The sequence below is a fragment of the Cygnus atratus genome, chromosome Z, assembly GCF_013377495.2.
Source record: "Cygnus atratus isolate AKBS03 ecotype Queensland, Australia chromosome Z, CAtr_DNAZoo_HiC_assembly, whole genome shotgun sequence".
NCBI classification, from domain to species: domain Eukaryota; kingdom Metazoa; phylum Chordata; class Aves; order Anseriformes; family Anatidae; genus Cygnus; species Cygnus atratus.
In genome coordinates this window covers 53,329,669-53,351,085 of record NC_066396.1, presented here as the reverse complement: position 1 = coordinate 53,351,085, position 21,417 = coordinate 53,329,669, and the positions used below count along the sequence as shown (strand labels likewise).

General features: G+C 43.5%; 1 protein-coding gene across 1 annotated transcript; it reads right to left on the bottom strand.

The window, feature by feature from the left end:
* Positions 1 to 6,315: 6,315 nt before the first annotated feature.
* On the bottom strand, positions 6,316 to 19,763 carry FNTA (farnesyltransferase, CAAX box, alpha). Its single transcript, XM_035564229.2, has 10 exons — positions 19,743 to 19,763; positions 17,388 to 17,692; positions 16,998 to 17,083; positions 16,255 to 16,369; positions 15,310 to 15,414; positions 11,806 to 11,932; positions 11,242 to 11,390; positions 9,142 to 9,204; positions 8,451 to 8,622; positions 6,316 to 6,975 (listed from the first exon to the last, which is right to left on the bottom strand). Exons 1-10 carry the CDS (start codon positions 19,761 to 19,763, stop codon positions 6,847 to 6,849), a joined length of 1,272 nt encoding a protein of 423 aa, XP_035420122.2. The 3' UTR covers positions 6,316 to 6,846.
* Positions 19,764 to 21,417: the final 1,654 nt, after the last annotated feature.

The window sequence follows — 21,417 nt, the reverse complement described above, 5'->3', positions numbered from 1 at the left end:
GCCAATCAGTTTTCTATTCTCAATTTACAAGTTTTTGTTTTTCAGTTAAAGAATGATCAACATTACATTTGAAAATGTGCTTTTAAAAATACGTGTTTTGGGTTCTTCTTTGCCCATTTAAAATACTGAACACTCAATTTAATGAAGCTTTCAGCAAAGCTCAGCCTTTGTGGACTAGACCTGTAAAAAGACTGAGCAAGGTGGTTGGCACTGCCTCTAACAGGCAGCAGAGGGCTGGCAAGGTGTTGCAAGGGGTTACCGTGACTGAGAGCCCTTCGCACCTGCTGTGCACATGGGCTACAAGTTGGTACCCGAAAGTGGTCATTTTGGCTCAATTTGCAGTAGAGAAACTGTCAATGCAAGAGGCAGTTAGGAGAGCCAGAGAACACCTCACACGATGATGTACAGAGAAAGTGTATTTTCATTATTGTTTAGTAAGGCCATAAGCAAACTCACATTCAAGATGTAGCTGTAAACTGTAGCGGGAACAGATGTGTGTAATCACCTTGAGTCTGAAAACCGAAGAAGGTTTTCTATCTGCCATCTTCTTGTTCTGTGACTGGCTTTGCCAGAAGGGATAGGAAAGGGCTTGTGCATCAACAGTGTGAGTACAGCCCCCTTTTCCTTTTCTATTCCACCTCCTAAAGCTTCTTGGTAGCGGCCCAAGTATTTTTTTGAGCTTTTTTTTGAGTCTGCTGGAGAGATGACTTACACAACAGACAGGACAGATTAGGAAGACAACAAAGTACTTGGAAAAAAAAAAAGAATGAGAATTCAAGAAGTCCAGACACTGCAAGACCTCTTCTGTAATAGCAAGATCCTTGCTCACAAGCGGTACAGATGTAGCAGCATTTCACTTGCAGAAGCACCAGAGCCAGCTTTACAGGTGGGAGTGGGCGAGAGTAGCATGTCCTAGCAGATCAGTGCCTACACACATAGGAAGCAGTCGCACCTGAACAGCCCTGTATGCTCCAGCTGGCTCGGTTACAGTCATGCACAGCATCCCCTCATCCATGTAAAACCCCTCACTGTGGTGGTGGCAGCTCACAAGACTCGGTTTTGACAAACATATGGGTAAGGAGCAAGGGTGTGTCTTTGCCCTACTTCACTGAGGTCCTTGGTTGTGCTTCCTGACAAGCAGGGACCCACAATAGCACCCTCAGTTTCTTCAGTAGCCCCAAGATGTCCCTTGACTTGCAAGAAGCAGGGGCAGATCCTCTGCCTTCAACCACCGTTAACAAAAACAGCTGGCAACGCCTATCCCTCTGTTGCAGAGGGACTAAAGAAACTTGCCATAATAAGGCTGCTTTTAGTGAGACAAAACTTCCCAGCTTTTGAAGGTGCTTGAAAATGTGACTCTGACTGGAGGCATGTGCACAGAAGTTGCCAACCGACCACAAAACCCACCCTCCGAGCAGAGGGGCTTAGTCACCCAGTTATTTTGGAACACCAGGAGTCAACAGAGTCCAAATCCAGCATCAGCTGTCCGCTGTCAGGGGCAGCAAGGAAATCCTCTGCATCACTTCAGTTAATTAAAAATTTGTCTCCAATTAACACCACTGCTTTTTACTGAAGGTGACCACAGGGCCTTTGCCAGAGCACTTGTGCTTGAGCCCTCTGCGGCACCGTGCATTCACTTACCGAGCAGCTGCTCTCCCGTGCTTAACTAGCAGGTGTGAAATCAGTTGCGCTGCACGGGGAAAAAGGGGGGTCCCTGTTACACCTCTTCCTGCCTGCACGCAGCCGGCGACCGTAAGCTCAGGGTGAATTTCACACTGCCACCTAGCGACTAACGCCGGCTTTCCCCGCTGCACACCAGCAGAAAAAGGAAGCGGCAAGGATTTTGACTTCCCAAAGCTAAAATCTTACAAGCGCTCATACCCCATGGCTTCCTGAGGAACAGTGATGGGTGACTTGTGAGGGAGCACAAAGCATCTCAGCTGAACGGAGTTTGCATAGGACAGTCTACATAGATACCTAGACATCCTAAAGTGCTATTACCATCTAAATCTAGTAAAACTTTCCTTTCCTTTCCTTTCCTTTCCTTTCCTTTCCTTTCCTTTCCTTTCCTTTCCTTTCCTTTCCTTTCCTTTCCTTTCCTTTCCTTTCCTTTCCTTTCCTTTCCTTTCCTTTCCGCTCCTTTCCGCTCCTTTCCTTTCCGCTCCTTCCCTTCCCTTCCCTTCCTTTCTTTTTCTTCTTTCCTTTCCTTTCTTTTCCTTCCTTCCTTCCTTTTTTCTCTTTCTCTTTCTCTTTTTCTTTTTCTTTCTTCTCAAGAGCAGGCACAAGGAGGCACAGAATCTGTAGAACTGTTCCTCTCCCAGCAGTGTCAACATCATCATTTCTTGTCCAGAAATAGACTCCTTATTTTCAAAACTTCTTGTGTCTGAAGGACTTTATGTTGTTAAGCCAACTGATGCACTGAAATGAAAAGATACTAAGAGCAGAGAAGAAATGAATAGAGAATATGACCATATCACTTTTACAGTGTGACTTCTGCTGGGTACAGACCATCCTTATTTGAACATTCCAGCATTTGATAACCTATTGTGGAAACAAACAGCTGGTTGTCTACAGATTTCCATTCTCTACTTCAGAGATTTCATCTGCTGTTCATCTGCCTTGAATAGACACCTATACAGACTGTACTTATCTAAACGTACACAGAGTCCTTTAAGATAGCAATGTTATTCATGACCTGCATCATACAGACCAGTACAAACTGCCCCGGATTCTGGGAAAGACCTGTTATAGAACGGAAGTGATATAGATGTTACGTTCGAATGCAATTTTGTACCCTTTGCTGTTAGAATGTATTGTACCCAAAGCCTGCCAGTACAGCCTTGCAGGGAGACGAAGTATTTTCAGATCGAGGTACTTAACAGATATGGTCATTTACAATAAAAACTAAGCACTGCGGGATATTTAACACGTCTGGAATGAAAGTAAAAAGCCGTACTGCCACATTTGCAGGATTGCCAAAACTCAGCCAAACATTGGCTTACTCAAGTTTTCCAAAACAACCTATGCTAAGCAGAAGATATACTAGGGAAAACGGCTGCCACCCGAACAGATGCAGGGGAATCACCAACAAAACCAGAGACTTAAATGGAAACTGCAAAGCCTTATCCCAGAATGCCAACAATTGCACAAGACACAGATGTTCAGGAAAGGCCATGGTCTCAGCTGAGGAACATTTTTCATTGAGTTGCACCCACCAGGCTGTATCTGTGACAACATCTGTGACATGCGGCTCAAGGCGTTAATAAAGATATTCTCCCTTCATTCACGTGCACGAGGCAGAAAAACTGCAGCTGCAGTGTCTCCACTGCCTATTTGAATCTGCACATAGTCAAGTCACACCAGCATTTGCAAAGCCTTTGTGTGATCCCACACCATCACATCACATTGTTTCTTTACCCCTTTGTTCTAAAAGCCGCAGCAGCTTTAAACCTTTTTGCACTCTCGTAGGGGCACAGCTCTCCACAAGCCCATTGTCACCACTGCACTCTATGAATTGCCTGCTAGTGCTTGGACAGAAGTGTTTCGCATGGCTGGACTGATTAGAAACCTTACTGCTTCCCTGCTGGAGAAGAATATTGCTCCCACAGAAGATCCAGCAGAACAGCGTGCTCCTAATCTGTCTCAGCACAGCTAGACAGCAACTGATAAAAGCGTTTTGTGCTAGTTGAGGTGGCTTTGTACTGAATAGATTAGGAAGGAATTGCACACTGTTTTGTCAGCCAAATTGCACAGACAATAAGATGCAAGTCTGTGAGAGATTAGACAGATAGGCACAGCTAGACCAAGGCAATAATAACATCAACCTCTGACGAAAGTAGGCATAGGAAATTACTTCACGTGCTTTAATAGTACTTCGTATTTCACTTGAGGTTCCAATAACACAGATTTACAAGGGATAGTTGTACCAATAATTTTTTCCATTGACACAGCTCTTCAGTAGTAAAATTCAGTACACAAGAGTCACACCACTACATACAATCAGTTACAACAGTAAGTTTTCTTGTACAGACAAACCTTTAGCATAAAGCAGTTTTGTTTTCCCTGATCACAGCAGTCAGTAGCAACGCCGATTGGTTAGTCGTCTAACACTTCCTACTGTAAGATCCTGCTCTCTATAGCTTATATGCTTTGTCAAGCTCTCACTTCTATGAGAAAGATCCTGCCTCAGACATTTTTTAAATTAAAGGCTTGGTAGCTGCAGTTGCAAGCTGGCTGGGCAGCCTGTCATTTTCACAGCTTTGACAGCTCAGTATTTCTGAGTGTGGTTGGCTACAATAGAACCAAGGTGTCTTTTGAAAAGAATTTTAGAGCTGCCTTACACATGGAATAAGAATAAACACAAACATTAGAATGAAAAAAAAAAAAAAAACACACCAAACATTTCTGCTAAATGCACTGCCTTGTTACTTTCTTTTTTTTTTTTTCTTTTTCTTTCTTTTTAACTGGACTCTCATCTGGTCTCTTAGCACTTGCATGATTTGTTTAATCATGGGCTTTTTACTTGAGCCAAGATTTTTTTTTCTGTTACAGTACATTTTTGGAGTGCATATCTGTTTATTCCTCTTTTGATAAAATTAGCTATTGGAGAAGAGGATGCTTGCTTGTATAACTACTGTAAAACCCTGTTAACGTTGTCACCAGATAATGACAGCTCACTGAATACTTCTAGAAATCATCTTCATGAATGAGAAGGCCAGAAGTTGACCACATCATAAGATTAAACAATCTGAGAGACCTGCCAGAGCACCCCACTGTACTGACAGAGAAGCACAATAATGGCTGTATCTAAGCTCTTTTGTCAGACACAAGAGGTCACGTGTGGAAATACTGTCCCAGCAGACACAGTTCATCATCCTACATTAGATTAATTATTTTGTCTGAAACTCACGCTGGTGTCTAAAAAGAATCCTCTGCCTTACTCATTATCAAACTGTGTTTATAACAACTGTGGGAACTTAGTAACATCATATACAGAGACAAAACCAATTCCCTGTTCCCTCTTGATTGATGATGTTTATTTTAATGGTTGCATTTGTGTTGCACCTCTGTGAGATTTCTCAACTGTTAATGGCAAATACATTACTTTGCCCTGAAGTCATTGAACATACTTCTGCCTAAGTAGTATTACAAACTTAGCATAGTTTCTGTTAGGAACAATTTATCTGAGTAGAAACGTACATTTTTTGTTTTATGCTGGAACTTCAACTGTGGTAAAAAAAATACATATACAGCAGATAAATCTCCAGAAGTCTGAAGCTCACGTTCACTTTTAACATTCATGTGTCATGACAAAAATGCTTTCTCTACTTCTGGAAAAGTGGCAAGACATTAGAAGTAGTATATGGATTGTATGTACTAACACAATTCCCTGTGAGTAGTTTTAAATCTGAAGAATACATAGAATCAACATATTTCAAGCTTCTGAAATAATCTCCACTACTGTTTAATTATGGCAGCAGCAGCTCTTAACAGTTAGTATCAGAAAGACTGTTCATATTACGGAATAAATACTATTACTTGTTCCTTGTATGATAATTTGCAAGAAAATACTGCATATCAGACAAGCACACTATGCTAAGAACAAAGTTTACAACAGTCATTTACTGAAAACAGGGTAGGTAGGTACAGCTTCTGTACAGGTATACACCTCCTTTGCAGTTCTGTATTTCAGGTATCTTGCGTCTTTCACAACTGCAAGGAAAAGTATTTTTTGTCTGAATATTTGCATGGAAAACACATGAAAAACCTACGGAAACAACAAGGTCGCGGCATTTAATGCAGAGGTCTGCAGTAAGTGTTCCTTCCCTTTCAGCCGAGTAAAGATACATAGCATAACCATTTAGCTACAACCACTTCTGATGCATGACTTCAGACTTCTCTGATTACAAAGGATGGAAACAAACACCACCTACCACCACCACACACACACACAAAAACAAAACAAAAAACAACAAAACAACAAATCACCCACCCACAACCAACCAAAAACAAAACAAAACAAAAATTTCAGATTTTCACTTGTCTGCACAGAATTTCAAGAAAAACTAAGCAAATCTTTGGGTCCCCAAACCATTCTACATGACTGTGCAGACAAGAATTCAAGGATACCTTGAATATATCTAGCATATTTAAAAATATTGTGGTAAGAATACACCAGAGGAAAAGACACATCAAAGCAACAGACTCCAGTGTACCTAAAGGGGATATTCTATTTTTATCTCTACTAGCATCTGAGAAGAACAATGAACATCCAAAGATAAAAAAAAAAAATCACTAAAAATTCCAGACGAACGCTTTAAGTTATCTTTTTTTATTCAAAATGACAGTTGGTGTTAGTTGCATGCAATAGCACATGCTGCCAATGCTGCACAGCTGCACCCACGAGAGGCAACTAGAGCACCTACTTGCACTAATCTGAAGCAGGTTACTTTATACCATCTATGCCTAGTGTTACTTGCAGTCATTACTGCAGCACCTGATATGGCTGTTAGGAACACCATGTGGATAAGCCTAGATGTGAGAAATTGGTTTAGTGCTGTATAAATAGCACATATAGCTTTATATATTTCCTATCATGAAATAAATCCTCTATTTGGTACATTTAAATAATTAAGCCTTAATTACATTTCTCTGCTGCACCCAGAGCTATCTATCACCAGTAGCAGCGGTGACCCAAGAGACTATACTGCGCTCTGCACTTCTTCATTGCAGCAATACCTCTTTGGCCAGGGAAATACTACACTGGCTTTTACATTAGTTGATGTCCTCTACTTAGTACTCTTTTACAACAGGTTGAGAGCTTAACACTGCTTCTTCCAAGTTCAGTTACTGCTGCTTGTCTGTCAGTGTGCTCTGTTCAGTGCCGGAGCTGTGCTTGTTCTTAAGGGACCTCCCAATGTATCTCCAGTACTCCTTTCGGATGGTGTCTTTTTCTTTAGCCAGAATTTCACAGAGCTAAGAAAGAAAATCGAGAGATTGCAGTGTTATACCAAAAGCTTAATTATCTTTATAAAATACAATCGAAGTATGGGTCAGCCAGTGTTACAGATACTTTTTAGCAATACTGTTTTATTCACAAGGCTTTTTTGTTTGTTTTTGCAGAAGTACAACGACTTCAAACTGATGCCAGCTCCAAAGAGCAGTTAATCAACCTGGCAGTGAACAAAAATCTCCAGTCCTATTTCGGTTGCTACTGCTCCCTCTGTCACTCCTTTCTGTGCCTATGGCTTGCATCTATAATGCTATTCAGCCTACAGCATGATACAGTGTCCCTTGACAAAACTGTAGGCTACAGATCACTTGATTCAAACAAAAGAAGGAACACTGTACTTTTGATTCTCCAGTACTCCAGATGAGCTGACAGGAGATATTTTGTTGGTTTTTCTCTCAGCAGACTTTCCCGAAAGGGTTCTCAATTCAAGTCAGTGACCCCCTCCCACAACTTGTTAGAGCCGGTGCTATACAGGTACATGTTCTGACTTTTGTTTTATTCTCACCTGGGTGATCAGCTGGGTCAACCCCACTCACAGGACATGATGTATAAAATATATATGGTGTGAACACTACCCACAAACACTCTGGTCAAATCCCTTACTGTGCAGATGACATTGTCTTTCTTAGTGAAAGAAAGTGCAGAAATAGCAGCTTCAATGCCTGAATATATGAAGAAACCAAACTCAGTGAAATAGTATTAAGGGACATGAATCTGGGAGGTACAGCTACATTTATTTAGACTCCAGTCTTGGAACACAACAACGGAAAATTGTTGAGAGAGAACGATGTTGGAACACGGAGACTCCAGGCAAGAACTGCAGCTCTAATCACGAGTTCCAATCTGTCCCAAAGTGAGTGAAAAAAGTGTTCTTATAAAAACTACACTGCGAGCCACTGGATTCCCCAAATATGAAGCAAGGGAGATAAACAACATGGCTAGAAGTCATTTATTCTCTGTGAGGAATGGTGCCCAACACTCCTTACCGACATTCCTAGCATCTGCTGTTTTAAGCTAATTCCATCATTTGTCTCAGAAATAACTAAGAAATGAAAAGGGAGCTTGAGCATCCAATCAAATATAGACAGTATGAGAACAAAATTCCCTAACCTACAGACTAAAAAGAAAGAGCTTATGCTACAAAGCTAGCATTGGAAACTCCTCTTACTCAAACATTTATCTTCTTCAGCAGGTGATATTAGAAACCTTCCTTTACTACCTGGTGAAGAAAAATTACAGTGATTTAGTAACTGGTGAGTTACTATTTATAGATAAATAAACAAGACCCTTGTGATTATTTCATGTCCAACTCTTCGCAGTGCTGCTGTGATTAACAAGTGACCCGTTCCATTTACAAAAACTAATTAATCTTGTCTGAATATAAAATGAGAGCAATAGACAGCATCCCCGAAAGCAAACCCAAGCTCTCCAAATGTACCTCTAACGCCTTGTTTAGCGTTTCTTCCTTGTTATCACACTGGTTTTCAAGCATATCTTCATAGATGTCCACGAGAAAGGCAATCAGATAGGGCGAGCTGTGGCTGGGCTGTAAACTCAACAGTTGTTCTAACAGATTTGGATACTTAGAAAGACCACGATCCTGCAGAATCCTGGAACAGAGGCCAACAGACTTCAAACATAATGCAAGGATATCTGCTGCAAAGAATTATGGTTTAGTTATGACTCCTTTATTTGGAGATCAGTTTTGAAATAAAGGAACAAATACGAGCAAGGCAATAAGTGGGCAGTGTAATTATAATGCAGCAATAATATAGCTTAATGTTGTAGTAAGCTAGTATAGTTATGCCCAACTCAACAGAAAGTACACAGAGCATGCTTGTTACTTTCTACTCTATGCTCTGAAGCAAGTAAAATTACAGGTCTACTCTTCAGAAGTCCTTGCAATCCTCCTACATGAACTAGAGGGCCAGAAACTTAGTAGGAAGTTAGAGAGAAATTACGTATCATACCCTTGTGGAGGTTTTGCCTGTGGGTTTAAGCACACAATCCTAGAATGAATAGCAACAAGCTTTTTCCGGTGAAGAGCTAGGCACAAGGCATGAGGAGTCATACAGTTTAAGGCACCTTCCTTTCATAGAAACTCTCTTTCCACCACAAAGGATGCTCACCCTTTTAAATAGTTCCAAGCACTCTCATTATGTGGTACTGCTGTGATCATCTCAAGAGTGTATCTGTGAGAAAAAGAAAACAGGTCATGAATGCAGACACTAACAATTCCGTTAGAAATTGCCTGAATGTGCTCAGATACTCCCAAGCACATCCCTCCAGTCTGTATTTCAGAATCTTTTCGCAGATCACCTCAGCTAGTTTACAGATCAAAAATGTCTCGCAATATAATCACCACAGGCCTCAAAGAAGCAGATATTACTGGAACTGTTTTAAATTCTGAAGTGTTTCCGTTTGTTGTATTTTATACATTAACAAAATAGCTCTCAAAATGATGAGTGTTAATGCTAACAAACAACATCATATACTCTCCTGGCATGCTAAATGGCTAACTTGTGTCTTTATGTTCATCAGGTCTGAATTCAAACGACAAGGGGCTGAAGAGGGCTGGGGTAACAGAAACCCACAGTGAGATATTTTAGTATCACTGGATATCGTATGGTTCTGTACCTATTTGCACAACTTCTGTTAAGAGGCTACATCCGAGCAAGCCCCATAGAAAGGGGCAGCCTGAGCTCTCAGCTCAGAGCCTTCTGGTGCAGGTTCTGTTAGAATAGCAGTTAGGTAACTCCACTAAGAACAAAGCAAGAACAGGCACCGGCCATACAGTGGCAAAGCCATGTTTCGTCTTCACAAAACAGCCTCTACCTACTGCCTTTTCCACAGCATTGCCAGGTGTTCAGCTGACTTCTAGAGACAGCAGACACCAATAAACAGTTCTATAAGCATTAGTGGAAAAAAAAAAAAACATTTTGTGTGTGTGTATATATATATATATATATATTTATCTATATATACAAACATTTTCTTTTTTTTTTTTTTTTTAAAAACACTTCTGCAGTCACTACCACAAGGACTGAGTTTATAGAACAGTAGCTAGGCTTCTTGTTGCTTGATAAAGACACTTGGGAAGTCTTAATCTTAGATAGTCTGATTCTTAAGATGATATCCAATTAAGATTATCTTGGTCATAGCATCACCTTGTTATACCATCATGTTATGTATCAAAGGAGGAGGGCAGCTATAACTTTCACAGAGAAAAGGTTAGGTCTGGAAACATCCAAACCTAAGTTATGGAAAGGGTTCAGACTCATTAATTTGCAAGAATGTCATAAACTGGAAAAGAAGTAAAACTTACATTGGTTTTCTAAGACAACCATGAAAGGTGGTGGAAGGTGGGATCCTCTATCAATGACATACCAATTGACCTATTCACAGCCTCAGTACTTCTTCTAAAGAATAACTCAAAAAAAAAAAAATCACTACTTGTTCTCATTGCTTCCTCACTTTAGACAAGCATCTCATAACCACCAATCCTGATCAGCAGCCTGAGATGTGCAAAGCGCACAAGAAGGCTTCCCTTACCATCCATAGTAACACAACTGGCTAGAAGCTTGGTTTGTTTTCAGTCACAAACATACCACTTTGGAAGAGTTTCCAAAGCTTGTTTCCTTAAAATTAGCCAGCTCACACAGGCGAACACATAACCCTGAAAGCTCCTTTCTGTTTCTAGCAGCATCAAAGTCTTTGTAAGCATGATCTCTCTTCCTAGAGTCCATGTCTAGGTTATCTTTAAATCACCGTGGCTACCATACTACTGAAACAGCGGTTTAGTACAACACTGAGTGTCTCTCCTTCCAAGCTTCCTAGCTCAGTGTTCTGGGTAGGATGTAAGATATTATGGACAACACAACTTACGTGCTGCCAGTGTCACAGGTTTTCTGCAGGTTGATCCACTATAACGAGTTGACTATAAAAAGCCAAAAGTTTTGCGTTCACAGTGAAGAGCAAGGTAGGAAGACACATTCATGAGAATAGCTTGTCAAGGTTAAGGACAGCCCGCCAGCTGACAAGTCAGTGGCACTGAACACGTCTACATGTGCACGAACAATTGATCTACCGTCTATGAGAGGAAGCCCAAATGCTACTTTAAAACAAAACCAAAAAAAATCCATGCCCACAACTGTCAAGGCCTGTCAAGGTATTCATTCGCTTGCATATAATGGAGACTGCTTAATGTGGGAATGAACAGTATTACTAACTGGACTTCTCTGTCTAGGACTGCTGGATCATCATAGCCAGTGGTGTTGAAAATTACAAAGTATCTTTGGTTCCAAACAGAGTTGTTTCTGACATCCTCCCTCAGAAGCTGGTCTACATATTCCAGTTCGTTGTCCCATAACTTGAACTCCTACAAAAAGGGAAGGAAGAGAGAAAACCACAATGAAAAAGTTTTATTTTTTAAAACGCATTCTGCTTCATACTAAGCTCTCTGAACATTAGATACAAGGACTTTTTAAAAGAAATCAACACAAAATTCAAAGGAAAGTAAGGAAGGGTGTACAAAGAACTTGCTATGTTATTCAGTTACACACAATGGTATTAGCTCATCATTGAATTCACACAAATAAAAGGAAGCAGCTGGTAGCAGATATTTTTGAGCTTGCTTGCTAAAAGCTAGGTGATATCTGAACTCTACCACCCACTAAAATGCAACTGTTTTTTCCTTCAGCTTTAAGAAACAAAGTGCAGAATGCATTTAAGATGTAAAACTGCACAAGGTGAGCAGGTTATTTAGAGAATAAGCAATTCAACGTATACGATACCTGAATAACCCATTGTCTGTGTTGCCAAGCATGGTAATTTTTGGCATCCTGGTTAAGAATGTCAGCTATGAACTCAAGCTCTTGGGATGGATCCTGCAGCCACTCTACCAGCACTCGTCTATGATGCCTGATGATAAGAATAGGAAGCTATTTTTAGGATATTCAAGGATTTGTGTGAATGTGTGGTCTGGATTAAAGCGGCATTTAACATCTACTATATACATCAAGAAGTGCTAGGTAAAAGAAATACACCAAAACATTTCACTTGTCTCTGAGAAATATACAATGCAAACTTACACCATCACAAATTCCATATAATTAATACTTTAACTACACATACTCATTGGTCAATCACGTCCTTTTAGACAAGTTGTGTTTATCTGAAGTACCATGTTCACACTTTAACACTCATTCATGGACAAAATCTTCAGCAAAATTAATTTTTCTCATGCTACGTAATTTTTCTAGTAATAACAACATGGTAGGATGGCTCCCATGACTGGAGTGTTGAAATGGGAGGAGACTAGGAGGAGAGGGCTCTCTACATCAACAACCAGCTGGAGTGCATGGAGCTCTGTTAGGGGACGGATGAGGAGCCAACAGAGTATATGGGTTAGGATTAAAGGGAGGACAGGGCTAGGTGACATCGGGGTCTGCTACAACCTACCTGGCCAGAAAGAGCAAGTGGATGAGGCCCTCTACAGAGGCATAGGTGCAGCCTTATGCTCACAAGCCCTGGTTCTCACTGGGGTGCTTTAACCAACCCAGTAGCTGTCGGACGGACACCACAGCAGGACAAAAACAGTTGAGAAGGTTCTTGGAATGCTTTGATGACTATTTCCACCTCCAAGTAGTAGAGGAGCCTATGAGAAGAGGTGCTGTGATGGACTTCTTTCTCATCAACGAGGTAGCGCTTGTTTGGAATGCAAAGGTCAAAGGCAGCCTTGGCTGCAGTGACCAGGAAACAGTGGAATTCAAGATCCTTAGGGCAGCAAGGAGAGCGTGCTCACAAACATGGACTTCAGGAGAGCAGACTTTGGCCTTTCCAAGGATCTACTTAGTAGAGTGCCAATGGATAAGGCCCTGGAGGGAAGAGGGGCACAAGAAACCTGGTGAGTATTGAAGGATCGCCTCCTCCAACCTCAGGAGCAATGCATCCCAACAGAGGAGAAGTAGAGCAAAAATGCCAGGAGGCCTGCACGGATGAATAAGCAAGGAACTCCTGACCAACCTCAAACACACAAACACGGTCTACAGAGGACGGAGGTAAAGACAGGTAGCCTGGGGGGAAAACAGAAACACTGTCCAAGGATCCCAGGGGCAGAGGTAAGAAAGCTAAGGCCCAATTGGAATTGAGTCTGGTCAGGGATGTCAAAGGCAACAAGAAAGGATTCTGCAAGTCCACCAGTGACAAATAGAAGAGGAGGGAAGCACAGGCCCTCAGATGAACGAAAGGAGAGACCTGGTTATGGGGCAGTGAAAAGGCTGAGGTACTGAATGCTGCCTTTGCCTCAGTCTTTACCAGCAGGGCTGGCATTTGGCAATTGCTGGTCCCAGAGGCCAGGCTGGAAGCAAGGAGGACGTACCTCTGGTGGGAGACGATCCGGTCAGGGAACACGTGAGCAAACTAGGCGCATGTAAGTCTACGTGCCCTGATGGGATGCGCACCCACGGGTGCTGAGGGAGCTGGCAGATGTCACTGCGAGGCCGCTTTCCAAAATCTTTGCTCACTTGTGGCAAGTGGGAGAAGTGCCTGGAGACTGGAGGAGAGCAAGCGTCACTCCTGTCTTGCAGGAGCACCTGGGGAACTACAGGCTGGTCAGCCTTAGAGTCATCTCTGGGAAGGGGACTGAATTCTGGAAAGCATTTTCAGACACGTGAAGGAGAAGAAAATCACCAGCAGTCATCAGCATGGATTTGCCAAGGGGAAGTCAGGCCTGTCCCACACGACAAGCTTCTATAAAGCCACAACCAGCCCCATGGATGAGGGAGGAGCAGTGGGTGTTGCCTTCCTGGATCTGCATAAGGCCTTTGACACTGCCCTGCTCGTAAGATCCTCAAAGACAAGCTACTGAAGTATGGACTGGATGAGCAAACAGTGGGGTGGATTGAAAACTGCCTGAATGATTAGAGCCAGAGGGTGGCAAGCAGTGGTGCAAGGGCTGGTTGGAGGCCAGTGATGAGTGGAGAACCCCAGGGGTCACTGCTGGGTCCAGCCCTGGTTAACATCTCCAGGAATGATCTGGATGATGGGGCAGCGTACCCACAGCAAGGCTGCAGATGACACAGAACTAGGGGAGTGGCTGACTCACCAGAGGGCTTTGCTGCCATCCAGACCTTGACAGGCTGGAGAGGTGGGCTGCCAGGAGCCCCATGAAATTCAGTAAGGGGAAGGGAGAAGTCCTGCCCTTGGGGGGTAACAGCCCCAGGCACCAGGACACATTGGGGCTGCCCAGCAGGAAAGCAGCTCTGCAGAAAGGCCCTGGGGATCCCAGTGGACACCAAGTTGAACGTGAGCCAGCAATGCGTCCTAGCGGCAGAGAAGGCTAATGGTGTCTTGGGCTGCATCAGGCAAAGTACTGCCTGCAGGTGGTGGGAGGTGATCCTTCCTTCCTCCTCAGCACTGGTGAGGCCACACCTGGAGTGCTGTGCCCAGCTGTGGGCTCCCTCATACAAGAGGGACATGGACATAACAAAGAGAGGCCAGTGGAGGGCCACCAGGATGGTCAAGGCACTGTAGCACCTCTCCTCTCCTATGAGGAAAGACAGAGAGTTGGGGCTCTTCAGTCTAGAGAAGAGGAAGCTCAGAGGGGGTCTTGCCAATACCTGAAGGGAGGGCAGAAAGAGGACCGAGCCAGTCTGCTGTCAGTGGTGCCCAGCGCCAGGACAAGAGGCAATGGGCACAAACTGGAGCACAGGAGGTTCCATCCGAACATCAGGAAGCACTTCTGTGCTATAGAGGTGACTGACACAGGCTGCCCAGGGAGGTTGTGAAGTCTCCCTCTTTAGATGTGGTCCTAAGCAATGTGCTGTAGGTTTGGACCAGATGAACTCCAGAGGAGCCTTCCAATCTTAACCATTCTGTGATCCTGTAACACTGCTCTTTTCTTTATTTCCCCTCACTTGAGATAAACCCTGTAACAGGTAAGTGAACTCCAAGAGCTAGTATAAGAAAAAAAAAATCAATTCTTTTTCTCATGTTTTTTGCCGTTTCATCAGTCATTATTTTTCTGTCACTTATTTTGACAGCTTAAAAATTTAAGTTAGAAGAAAACGACCTTTTTATCATATCATAATTGAGATTAGAACAAAGTGCTAAAGAGGACTTTGGCTGTGACAGTGATGCAACTCCATCTTACTCCTCTGCTTCTGGCACTGTATTACACACAGGGAACAACTCTTAAGAACCTTTAGTATCAATTAGCACAACTTTTTCTAGAGAATTAAAACAAAAAAAAAAGATCTGTAGAAACTTTAAGAACTGAAAAGAAAATGTGGTTTTACCAGACTTGGTAGTTCTTTGGTTGGTCTTCAATAATAGCTGTAATGTACTTAAGTTCCTCATAAAGATCCTTTCCTAAGGACTGCAGGAGGACCCTCCGGAAGTGCCTGTACAAAAATCAAGCATTCGGACACTGCAGCAGACTTTCCTAGAATTCATAAAAGAGCCTTTCTTTGCAGTTCTTCAGACAGATATTGAGCCTAAAAGAAGTGCAAAGAACTAAGCCACATATCCAGTCCTATTAAAGGTCGTTCAATTACTGAACAGCAGACAGCTGGAATATAACTGCTTATAACAACACGTTATCTAAAATCACAGCAATCCTAGGTTTCACGTCAACCTCTGTCTACCCACGCTAATTTCATCATCGCAGAATCCATGGCTTTGTACTTGAAATAATGTAAGCTTTCTGATTCTATGCAAGATAGTGGGCAAAACAGGGGTATTTGCTGGCATTCATGAGTTAAAAAGCCCTGCTTTGAGTATTAGAAATTCACTGCTTATTCACCATATACGTATTAACCAGAGAGATTTTTTTAAAATGCGCTATTTAGTATTATACAGCTATCTAGCACTGAAGCAGTAACTACCATACTTTCATGCCTCTTCTTGAAGTTACCTGAAGGAATCTTCACCATTTTGCCAAGGTCACATTGTTGTTTAAAACTAAATCACTTACCTGGTGAAATTCTTTTTATAGCTAATCCTGACTTTGCTCAGTAACATTCTCAAAACACAATGAATGAATACCAGTGAATCAAAAGTAGACATGGAAAATAGTGAACATGGGCTTTCTTTAGAAGCTCAATGGGAGTGTACAGTATTCCCCTGCATAAACTCAGCTAGTTGTGCCCCTATTATGCTAACAAAATTGTCTGAGATGTAAGAGGTTGGCAGTCAACTGACAACAGAAATAATCTTGGGTAATAATCTTAGTGATCACTTACCATACCGTGTAGTTTGCAGCATTTAACTCAATGGCATCTGCTGTTAGCTTGAAAGCTCTTTCACTTCTCTCATCCCGCTGCAGAACAGCCCGGAAGTAATCATAGACATCTCGAACTAGATAGATAAGAGCATCTTACCCCAACAGTATGAGAAAATGGCCTGACTAAGGGGTAAGGTTAATGACCCCCATAAACTTACTTCCTACTTTGCATACTTTAAGTACAACTCCTTAAAATGACAGCTACATACTGATATGATATGCCTGTTGATTGAAGCCTCTAATGACACTGGTATACTGAAAAGCTGCAAGAGTATCTTAAAACACACTATCTGAAAAATATCCAAAACAATCTGCTTTATGCTGCTTAGTCACACTATTCCCCCAGATGCAGTAATTTCATACATGTCTCTTCCACATGTGGGCTAGAAATGCCTTACCGTGTGAACCACACTGTCTGCCAGTCCTTGAGCTGCACAATTTTAAAATAAAATTTTGCCTATTGACACCTGACGTAAAGACTCAACTTCAGAGATGCCTGGTGAAAACATCACGTGCAGCTGCCTTAACACGTGAGATACTAACCACTTTCTTTTTACCAGGACAGGTGCCCTAGCAAATATATAATCTGAAACACGGAAACATATTATCTGGAACTAGTGTTGCTGTAACAGTGCTAAGGAGAGATAAAAATTTAATCACTTTATGTTTTCCCCGAAGAAAACACATACATTTACAACTTACACTTTTCACTGTAGATGATCTGAACCACGGGATTCGGCCCGTCGTTCTGAGGAACTGGTTCAACGTCTGCCCACTCCTTCCTGTCCCTGTAAACAAACTTAATTTACTTCCCTGTGCCTTCTGAGCCACACAAGGCCCCAGGCGGGCTGCAGGCACAGCGGCGGCTCCCAGGGGACCCTCTTTCGGGTTCGTTTCGGTGCCGGCACGTTGGGCTCCGGCCGGGAGCACCCGCTTCCCTCCGGGCCTCGCCTTCCTCCCCCCTCACCCCTCCTCCTCCTCCTCAGCATCTTCCTCCTCCTCCTCCTCCTCCTCAACGCCCCACAGGTGAGGCGCCGCCGCCGCCCGTCACGGAGCGGAGGGCGCCCCGTCCCGTCCCGTCCCCTCCCGCACCTGTAGAGCACGTAACCGCCGTCCTCGCCCTCCTCCTCCTCCAGCAGCTGCCCGAAGCCGCCGCCCTCCGCCTCGCCGCCGGGCTCCCCCTCGGCCTGCAGCTCGGCCGCCGCCGTCCCCTCGGCCGCCATGGCACCGCCGCCGGAAGGGGAGGGGAGGGGGGAGCGGGGACCGCGCCACAGCGCCCCCTGGCGCCGCGGGGAGGGGTCGCATGCGCCGTGCGGCTCGGCGGGAGCAGGGCGTCTTCCCGTCAGGCACGCCCCGGTGGGAGCGTCGGGGGGCTGGGTGTTAAACCACCGACACGTCTACAATTGACAGTCTTCATCAAGGAGCTACATTCCTATCACCTACACAATGCTTTGTTTGGGCTGATATAAATAAAAATCTGAACAACAAGAAGTGAAGGAAAAAGAGGCGCTTCACATGCCAGCAGTAGTTCTTATTCCTGCGGGGTCCTGCCCTAACGCCAGTATAACTAGCGATAAAAGCAGAGGCAATGGCCCCAAGTTGCGCCAGGGGAGGTTCAGGTTGGAAATGAGGAGACATTTCTTCTCAGAAAGAGCAGTCAGGCGCTGGGACGGGTTGCCCAGGGAGGTGGTGGAGTCACCGTCCCTGGGGGTGTTCAAGGAAAGGCTGGACGTGGTGCTTAGGGACGTGGTTTAGTGGGTGGCATTGGTAGTAAAGGGATGGAGCAGAAGATCTGGGAGGTCTCTTCCAACCCTAATGATTCTGTGATTCTATGATTTTGTGATCGGGGTTTGCAGGTGCAAGGCATGAGACCAACATTACCAGAATAACCCCACAGTATTACACGGGAAAACTGCCACAGGGGCTCTGGAAAACACTGCTACATCAGCTGGTGTGAAAAGTTACAGAGCCGCAGGTAGCAGATCCCTAGCATCACTGATGCTAAGGCATTTAGGTGCACCTCTACCAGCAATATTCCCCCCACCGTGGAAACTCACAAAAGGAAACCATTTTTGAGTTGGCCTTGTGACAGTTCAGGGTTGAGAAATCTGGTCTCTGCAAAAGGTGGTGTTGGAAGGAGGCCTTGAAACAGCCCGTTGTGACCAGTGGGTGAAACTGGGGTAGTCAGGAGATCCACTGAAGTGGCGTTGGTCAGTGGGACAAAGCAGCTGGGGGAGATAGTCCTTAGGAAAAGCAGCTGACCCAGTGTTACAGGTTTGCAATCCATGACATGCTGAGATGCTTCAAAGAGGGCAGGGTTAAAAATCAGCAGAGCACAAGTGTAGCAAGGGCTGTGCATGCGTCTGCACCTCAGCAGTGCTGACAGGATGGTAGGAAATGATTCCACGTGTGGTGAAAAGGATTATAGTCTCAAAGTCTGAGGTGCCCAAGTTAAAAAGAGCTGTAGGTGCATCCCTTGTTTTACAAAGATTTACAGAAAGAAGAATGGTGTCAGAACAACAAGAAAGGAATATAAAGACAGGGCTGGAAATCAAAACACAAGATCCAGGACAATGAAGGATTGGGCCCTCAGGTTCTTTTTGTGGCACTGAGCAGCTTTGTCTCCTTTAGGAAGTCACTTGACCTGTTTCCTTTCCTTTCCTTTCCTTTCCTTTCCTTTCCTTTCCTTTCCTTTCCTTTCCTTTCCTTTCCTTTTCCTTTCCTTTCCTTTCCTTTCCTTTCCTTTCCTTTCCTTTCCTTTCCTTTCCTTTCCTTTCCTTTCCTTTCCTTTCCTTTCCTTTCCTTTCCTTTCCTTTCCTTTCCTTTCCTTTCCTTTCCTTTCCTTTCCTTTCCTCTCTGCCTTTTTCCTGCCTTATCTATTTTAATGGTACACTTGGGGACATGATCTGTTTCTGCTTGTATGTTAATTCAGTGACTGGAGTGCAGATTTTTTTTGGTGCATCTGAGTACTACAGTAACATAGAACGTAATAATAACATAGTGGAGGGAAAAAACAAAAACAAAAACAAAACAGCAATCTATTGAAAGGTTGCTTCAGATTACAGAGATATGAATCAAACAGAACAGGAATGGAGAAAGACATACACAGAAACTGAGAAGATATCCAGCAGTACCTAGGTGAAAGAAAAGAAGCTATAAAATGCAAAACATTATTATTACAAAAAAAAAAAAAAAGAGCCAAGACTACTTCTTCTTAAAAGAAATAAGGAATATTGAATATATAAACAAATCAGAGAAAATGCTACGAGACTGATCACACTGCAGCAAAGTTACTGGGTGACCTATTTCATGGTGGAAGGTCACAAGATGATAAAAATGGTTGAAATGAAGAAAATCCCAGATTGCCAGTGTAAAAGAAGGGCAGAAAAACTACAAAGCGGTATGTCTGTTATGTAACCAGACTAATTAAAGAGTAATGAGACTTACAGAATAACCAGGCTCTATCATTGCTAGTCCTTTTCAAAAGACAGCCTTAGGCACAAAGGTTTTCTTTGCTTACTGAGGAGAGCAGGAACTCATTCATCATATTACTGTCTTTTACACGGTACTGTAAGTAAATTGCCCTTTTCCCGCTTTTGCTAAGGTTTTAAATATCCAAGTGCAGCGTTCAGCCTAAATGTGCCATTGAAAACTGCTGCTATGAATGAGGATTGGAGATTTGTTAGTCTTTGTGGTCTAATAAGACCATTCAGCTTGACCTATGTTTCTCCTCTAAAAACTTGCAAATATATGTCTGAATGAAAGAGAGAAACATCAAAGGCGGCGGATCTCCTCGTTAGCGTGCAGAAGGGAAAGACACATGCTGACCTGTGGAGGGACAAGTTGCCTTGTGATTTCATTAGATAGCAGTGACTCTCCATGGGCACAAAACACTCGAGACACAGATCTTTAAGAAGTCTGGTTTATTAGCTCTACTAGTTGGAGCAACAATTCGGTTTTTGGTTTTGCTTCCTCCATGATCACCTGCCCCAACACCCATGCCTTCGTTTATGCTGGCCCAGCTCCTTAACACCGATAACAGGACAGATCCTGCAATAGGCGCTTGTTTCCTCAGAGTGGCATATCAGGACAAGAAATGAAATTGAATTTTTCTGATACCAGCCGCTGGATGGAGCTGGTCCAAGAATATCTTGCTGATAGCATGGGGTCGACAGTGTCTGACAGCCATCCCACCGCCCTCAGGACTAGCTTCTCTATTTTCAGTTTGAATCTGTGAATTGTTGGGGTCTATGGACAGCGTCTGAGGACTGGATGGGTGGTAACTGGGAAAAGCAAGCCTGTTGCCGGGAGGCTAAAATGCATTACAAAGAAATTCTGCCCTCGTGAGAGCAATTCAGGAGTCTGCAGACTGAGGGAGCTTGAAAGCCAAGAGTATAACTAAATTTTAAAATGAGGGACAAAACCAAAACCTAATGGGATCAAAGCAAATCCTTCCATTAAGTGTAACAGGCTTCTGATCTATCTCCATCTGCTCAATTTGATTTATGGGCTGCTTGTGGCATGCTAGCTTCAGTCCTGTCAGCCTCATGGCACCCTGCAACCATTAGTCAGGCCTCCAAAAGCAAGAGTCTGCCTTAGCATGGATCCACTTTACAAAATAATAGCTGGAGTTTCTTGCTACATGCCTGCCGGCCCAGAGCCGGTGGAGCAGATCTGTGCTGCAGTTCTAATATCTGTAGCCATGCTTTGCAAAGCATATTTAAGCCCCACCTGAAGCTTCTACTTACAAGTGTGAGCCCAGCAGCTAGGATTTTGGGGAAGAAACAAGAGGTGTGATGAAACTCTGGACGAGGAGTGAGGGATAAATGAATCTGTCATGTTCTAGCACCACAGTGATGCTTACTAGCTTTTGTCTTAAGAGGAAGGTAGTAGCCCAGGGGAATCTGAGCTCTGTGGTGCACTATGAGCAGCAAGAGGTGGGCCCTGCTGCAGCAGGCTGCAGTCAGCCACAGCGATGGGGAAAGGGTGGGAGAGGAAAGGGGGCAAAGACAACATGGCAAGGATCACTTGCACTGCTGTTTGTATTGCTGGTTGTCTGCTGGGTGCTCTGTGAGCCTTTCAGAAAGGCTACAGGCATGACCCACAGTGTAGTAAGGAGATG

Excerpts from the sequence above, each read along its gene's own strand:
- FNTA (XM_035564229.2), bottom strand. The coding sequence starts at position 19,763 with ATGATAGAGCCTGGTTATTCT. Across the intron at positions 17,693-19,742 it reads TGATAGAGCCTGGTTATTCT|ACGTGTCGGTGGTTTAACAC; the intron begins GTAAGTCTCATT and ends TGTCAATTGTAG. Across the intron at positions 8,623-9,141 it reads GCTTGGAACTATTTAAAAGG|GATTCTGCAGGATCGTGGTC; the intron begins GTGAGCATCCTT and ends CCTCTGTTCCAG.